Source organism: Monodelphis domestica, chromosome 2 (genome assembly GCF_027887165.1).
Source record: "Monodelphis domestica isolate mMonDom1 chromosome 2, mMonDom1.pri, whole genome shotgun sequence".
Classification (NCBI taxonomy): domain Eukaryota; kingdom Metazoa; phylum Chordata; class Mammalia; order Didelphimorphia; family Didelphidae; genus Monodelphis; species Monodelphis domestica.
Genome location: NC_077228.1, coordinates 166244413 through 166250710, shown reverse-complemented (window position 1 = coordinate 166250710; position 6298 = coordinate 166244413). Strand labels below are relative to the sequence as shown.

Below are 6298 nucleotides of genomic sequence, written 5' to 3'. Positions count from 1 at the left end.
TATTTCTGGACGCTACTTTTGATTTTGTAGAGTGATGTGTTCAGGTATAAGTTGGACCAGATGGCCTGAAAGGTATCTTTTGCCTCTGAGATTCTGTCATTTTATATGCAAGATATTGATTTGAGAATACAAATTGACTCAAGTCAGAACCAATCAGTGTGGAAGTTTCACTATCACACCAATTTCACACAGATCTTTAAATGACATTTCATACCCTCAGCACATAATAAGTCTTTAAATAAAGGTTATTTACACTCAGAGCTTTCATTCTACTAGTGGGGAGTGAGGGAAAGGCATAATGTAAATAGATAAATGCAGAGTATCCCAAAAGTCTTAGTGCAACTTTAAGCTTTATTAATACTTTAGGGGCGCACTGTACAATACAAGTTAGGGAGTAATCAGGCCAGAGCAATAATCTCAATGTAGTGCTCAAATAAAATAAAAGTAAGAGACAGCAAGATAAGTTTGAGAGAAACTTTGCTGCAAATTTTATTTGAATTGAATTGCATTGAACTGAATTGAGTTGAAAAGACCCAGAGACTATGGGAGGGGAAGGGGGAGCGAAGGGAGCAATAGAAAATGATTTTTGTAACCAAGGAATAATGTTTGAAATTGACCAGATTAAAAAAAAGAAATTTAAAAAAAAGAAAAGACCCAGAGGAAGGTGTCCAGTACATTGGACATTTTTGTCTGTGGAAGGAAGAATCTGGGCCAAAATACATAGGATGTTATTATGGTTGCTCAGTCATTTTTAGTCATGTATGATTCTTCATAATCTCATTTTGGGTTTCTTGGCAAAGATAACTGAGTGATTTGCCATTTCCTACTCCAGCTCATTTTTACAGATGAAGAACTGAGGCAAAGTTAAGTGACTTTTCCAGGATCACACAACTTATGTCTGAGGTCAGATTTAAACTGGGGAAGAAGAATCTCCTTGACTTCAAGCCTGACATACTATCTACTGTACAACTCATTGTCCTGATGAGGAATCATCAATGAACTATGAGTTGCACTGTTTGGAGAGAGAGAACCCACATTGATAAGACCATGGATCAACTCATGTATTAGGAGATTAATATTAGATATAAGCCTATATCACAGCTAGGGGTAAAGCTGTCAAATACTGTGACTAGAGCTCTAGGTGTTACTTTATATATACTCTAGTACCATTATTTGAGGGCAAATCCAGACTCGGAAAAATAGCTGAACAAAGAGAAGAGGTGTATGTAATCTATAAGGATAGAGGCATTTAGGAGAGATGAATGGTACCTGTGCTAGACTAGCCACCTATATATTGTCTATGACTTTTTTTTAAGGATTACATGACACAGTTTTTAAATGTACTTGTGAATTTGCATGTTGTCTATAACATTCACAGACCTATTGTAAGCAAAACACCATAAAACGTGGCCCTAAATCAACTGTTAAAGAACAATTCATTTGGGAGTGAGGAAAGAACTCAGTGTACTATAACACCAATTCAAAGGAGAGGAAAAGAAGCCTAGCACAGGCTGCTTGGGAGGTTACCTCTCTTAACTATTCATTCTTATTTTAGAGTTGCTAAATTCAGTTGTTTCTGACCCCTAAACTTTAGTGCAGAAAGACCTGAGTCCAAATCCAGTCTCAGACACCCTAGGCAAGTCACTTAGCTCCATTTGCCTCAGTTTCCTCATCTGTAAAATGATCTGGAGAAAGAAATGGCAAACCATTCCAGTATCTTTGCCAATAAAACCCTAAATGGAGTCACAAAGAGTTGGACAAGCCTCAAAAAATGACTGAGCAATAACAAGAAAACTTTAGAGCCCTTGACAAAAGCCCTGATTGCCTCACCCTATTTGTAGTTTTGTTTATGATTCAAATATGACCCTGACTCACTAAAAAGAATACTTCAGACACAGGAAGAGAAATTACTAGTCTCTTCTCTTTTCTCAAATTATGATGAATTATTTGTAGCTGTAGGGGTTGCATATGCCCTCCAAGTAGAATAGAAGATCGTTGAACATAGAGGCTGATTGTATTGCTCTATATCACCAATACATTGATACCTCTGACTGTGCTTTTGTTGAACTGAATGAATTGAATAAAACTAAGGTGAATTGATCTTATGTAAGCCAGTCTGAGACTTGCCTTTCTGGGCTATGAAATGGAACTACCTAGAAATGGAGGAGGAGGAGGATATTAATAATAATAATAATAATTAATAATAATAATAACAATAGCTAGCATTTATATAGAAGCTAGATGCCTCAGATATAGTGTTGGATCTGAGTCAAGAAGACCTGAGTCCAAGTCTAGCTCCAGATACTTAGTAGTTATAAGACCCTGAGTAAGCCACTTAACTTCTGTTTACCTTAATCCACTAGATAAGGAATTGGCAAACCAATCCAATATCTTTGCCAAAACAACCTCATGGACAGAAGGGTCCACAGTGTCAAGAAGACTCAGACACAACTGAACAACAACATTTATATAGTACTTACTATGTCCCAGAGACAGTACTAAGTGAATTATAATTATCTCATTTGATGATTCTTACCATTGCCCTAGGAAATAGATGTTATTATCATCCTCATATTATAGATGAGAAAACTGAGGCAAACAGGGACTAAGTGACTTGTCCAGGGTCGTGCATAGCTAGTAAACGTTTAGGGCCAAATTTGAACTCAGATCTTCCTGATTCCAGGTCTGGCACTCTAGCATCCAAGTAATGCCTTTTATAGTTGTAAGTCTCAAGTTTACATGTTACATATAAGATCTCTCAATGGGGGATGGGGGAAGGCAAGAAAGAGAAAATAATTTTTGTTCATTAAAAAAAAACAATTAAATTTAAATTAAGCTAATTCATGCAAGTTATCATTGTTTGTCTGTGGATATGCTCTTTTAGGATCAGATTGTACCATGACTCCTCAAAGCCTCTAAAAATTCAGTCTACTCTTTTAAAGCAATCTCCTCGGAGTATATCCTAACACAGGAAACCAATAGTATAAAATAAAATAATTAAAGCAGATAATGAGATAATACTTTTGAAGTGCTTAGCCTAGTGCCTGACACACAGTATGTGTGGCATATGTATTATTAATATTCCCAATCTGTGTGATCTTGTATAAGTCACTTCTGGGCCTCAGTTTCTTTATAAAATAAGGGGGTTGGGCATAATCATCTCTTAGGTCCCTTCCAACTGTAAAATATTAGGATCTTCTTTCCAGCATGATCTCTCCCAATCCATCCAGGGCTGCCTTCTAGAGCTAACTCAGGCAATATAAGATTGAAGTAATTTCTCCATATGGTTTTTGAAGGAGAAAGAGAATGGAACAAAAAGTTAGATACCACTAATTCTGATCTTTTAGGCAAGTAACTTTTGGTCTCTGAGTGCCAGTTTCCTCTCCTGTAAAATAGACATATAATGCCTGCACTTTATTAATTTCCATTATTGCATCGGGCTAATAGATGATACACATGAGAGCACTTTGCAAACCATAAAGTGATCTACAGATGAAGCATATTGTCACGGTTGTGGTTGTGCTTGTTATTTCAGAAGTATGTATCTTGGAATATTCTTAGCTGCGCTCTTTGTGGTAGCAAAAATTGGAAAATGAGGGGATGCCCTTCAATTGGGGAATGGTTGAACAAATTGTGGTATATGTTGGTGATGGAATACTATTGTGCTAAAAGGAATAATAAAGTGGAGGAATTCCATGGGAACTGGAACAACCTTCAGGAAGTGATGCAGAGCGAGAGGAGCAGAACCAGAATATTATACAGAGAGACGGATACACTGTGGCACAATCGAATGTAATGGACTTCTCTGCTAGCAGCAATGCAATCATCTAAGACAATTCGGAGGGACTTATGAGGAAGAACACTATTCACATTCAGAAGAAAAACTGTGGGAGTAGAAACACCAAAGAAAAACAACTATTTTATCACATGTGTCAATGGAGATATGATTGGGGGTTATAAACTCTAAATGATCACCCTAGTGCAAATATCAATAATATGGAAATAGGTCTTGACCAAAGACACATGTAAAACCCAGTGGCATTATGCGTGGGATATGGGAAGGGGATAAGAAAAGGGGAAGGAAAGAACATAATTTTTTTAATCCTGGAAAAATGCTCTAAATTAATCAATTAAATAAAACTTTAAAAAGAAATTTTAAAAAGAAAAAAAAAGTATGTTATCTTGGGCACTTCCCAAGGTTAGGGTCCATGATCCCTCCTTTCCATCTCCAAACAAGGGTGTATAAAACTAGTCCTGGGTAATAGATTAACTTCTTGACTAACTCTTGCTCTAGCTATACAGCTCATCCTATGGCAGCCCAATTGAATAAATATTCCCAATGATTCCCCTAAGGCTAGGTTAGACCTGAAGAATATTCATCAGCCCTTCAGCACTGCCCCAAACCTATGGGCAACCCTCTTCACAGCCTCCTTCACTTCCTTGTTGCGTAGAGTGTAGATGATAGGGTTGAGAAAAGGAGTAAGCAGGGCATATATCAAGGCAATGAGTTTGTCTGAGCCCTCTTCCCGTCCACCTGGGGACCCTACATAAACAGCAAAGGCTGAGCCATAGAACAAGGTCACCACCATCATATGGGAAGAACAGGTAGAGAAAGCTTTAGCCCTACTGGTGGCTGTTGGCAACTTCAGCACAGCCCTAAGGATGCCCCCATACAACAGCAAGATCAAGATAAAATTGCAACCAGTAGCCACACCAATCACAGCTCCATGGACCCGGGCATGCCAAGCAGTGTCCACACATGCCAGATGCATAAGTGGTGCAAGGTCACAGAAGTAATGAGCAATCTCCACTTGGCAGAAGGACAATGAGGCAGTGAGGCAGGTGGGCACGAGTGCCGCAGAGAAGCCAGCCACCCAAGAGGCAGTTGCTAGCCATACCCGCACCTGGCCACCCATAAGACTATGGTAATGGAGAGGGCGGCAAATAGCAAAGTAGCGATCAAGGGCCATGACACCCAAAAGGTAGCATTCAGTCATACCCAGTGAGTGGAAGACATATAACTGAGTGAAGCAGACTGTAGGAGAGACAGGTGAGGGCCCATGAAGCACTGTGCATAGGAGGGTGGGCACTGTGGTGCTGATGTACCAGAGTTCCAGGAAGGACAGAATGCTGATAAAGAAATACATGGGTGTAGCCAGCCCAGAGTCAGCCTGGACTAGGACGATGATGAACATGTTACCAGCCAAGGTGAGGAGATAGATGAACAGCACACCCAGGAAGGCGAATGGTTGCAGGAACGGGGTAGGAGTGAAGCCAACCAGGACAAAGTTCTGGATCCAGGTTTGATTAGCACAATCCATGGCTCCCAGGACTGGAATTAAGTGGTGGTGATAGGGAGGAGGTCAAAAAGTTAGGTGGTTTAATGGAAAGGACACTGGATTTGAGGTGAAGGACTCCTACTCCTAGATCTGCCATTTCCAAGCTAGGAGACCATAGACAAATCATTTCATTTCTTTGAGACTCATTTTCCCCTTCTCTGTTTCAATACTTCTAATCAAAAGATCAATTATTTCATCAGTTTTTTCTCCTCCACAGATGTAGATTTTGACCCTTCTGTGTCTTAAGAAATGGTATGATGAATTTCTATTGCAAAAATAAACAAAGAAATAGAAGACTAGATAAAAGGATAAATAGATTTCTTTTTCCTTTCCTCTGGTGATGAAGCTACAAACTTAGAAAGACTGTTTTTTAGATAAGATGATACCATCTGTCTACTCTTGAAACTTTGAAAACGTGTTAAAACTTGCTGGGTGTCGGGGTCTATCGGCATAGACTTCAGGAACCCAGAGTCACCTCCACACCCTGATAAGTAAGACTTTTTTACAGTCATTAATGAAAGTCCTCATCTTAAGTATGCAGAGTGTTCTTTAGATAGCTTGGAAATAACAAGAAGTTTCATTTATGCAGCTCTTAACCAAAATAATTTCTGGGCAACATCCCTGCAGACTATGGGCAAAAGTATTCCTATCTCCATGTGATGAAGAAGAAAATTAAAATAAATGGATTCTGAGAAGTGATTTATCCAAAGTCACATAGCTAGTTAAGTGCTGAGTCAGTACCATGCTTCCTGGTTCTAAGTCCAACAGGCTTTCTATTCCATGACATTTGCCTCACAAGTTTAGCCAGGCAGGATTCCAGGACCATGGGCCAAAGTCCCTGACTAATCCATTCCTTACCATGAAAAGGTATCCAACAGTCATAAACTTTTACTCTCTCTCTCTCTCTCTCTCTCTCTCTCTCTCTCTCTCTCTCTCTCTCTCTCTCTCTATCTATCTAT

General features: G+C 39.2%; 1 protein-coding gene across 1 annotated transcript; it reads right to left on the bottom strand.

Moving 5' to 3' along the window:
• Positions 1-4379: 4379 nt before the first annotated feature.
• Positions 4380-5321, bottom strand: LOC100030208 (olfactory receptor 6N1-like). The gene has a single exon (XM_001379735.2). It carries the CDS (start codon positions 5319-5321, stop codon positions 4380-4382), a length of 942 nt encoding a protein of 313 aa, XP_001379772.2.
• Between the last annotated feature and the right edge of the window lie 977 nt (positions 5322-6298).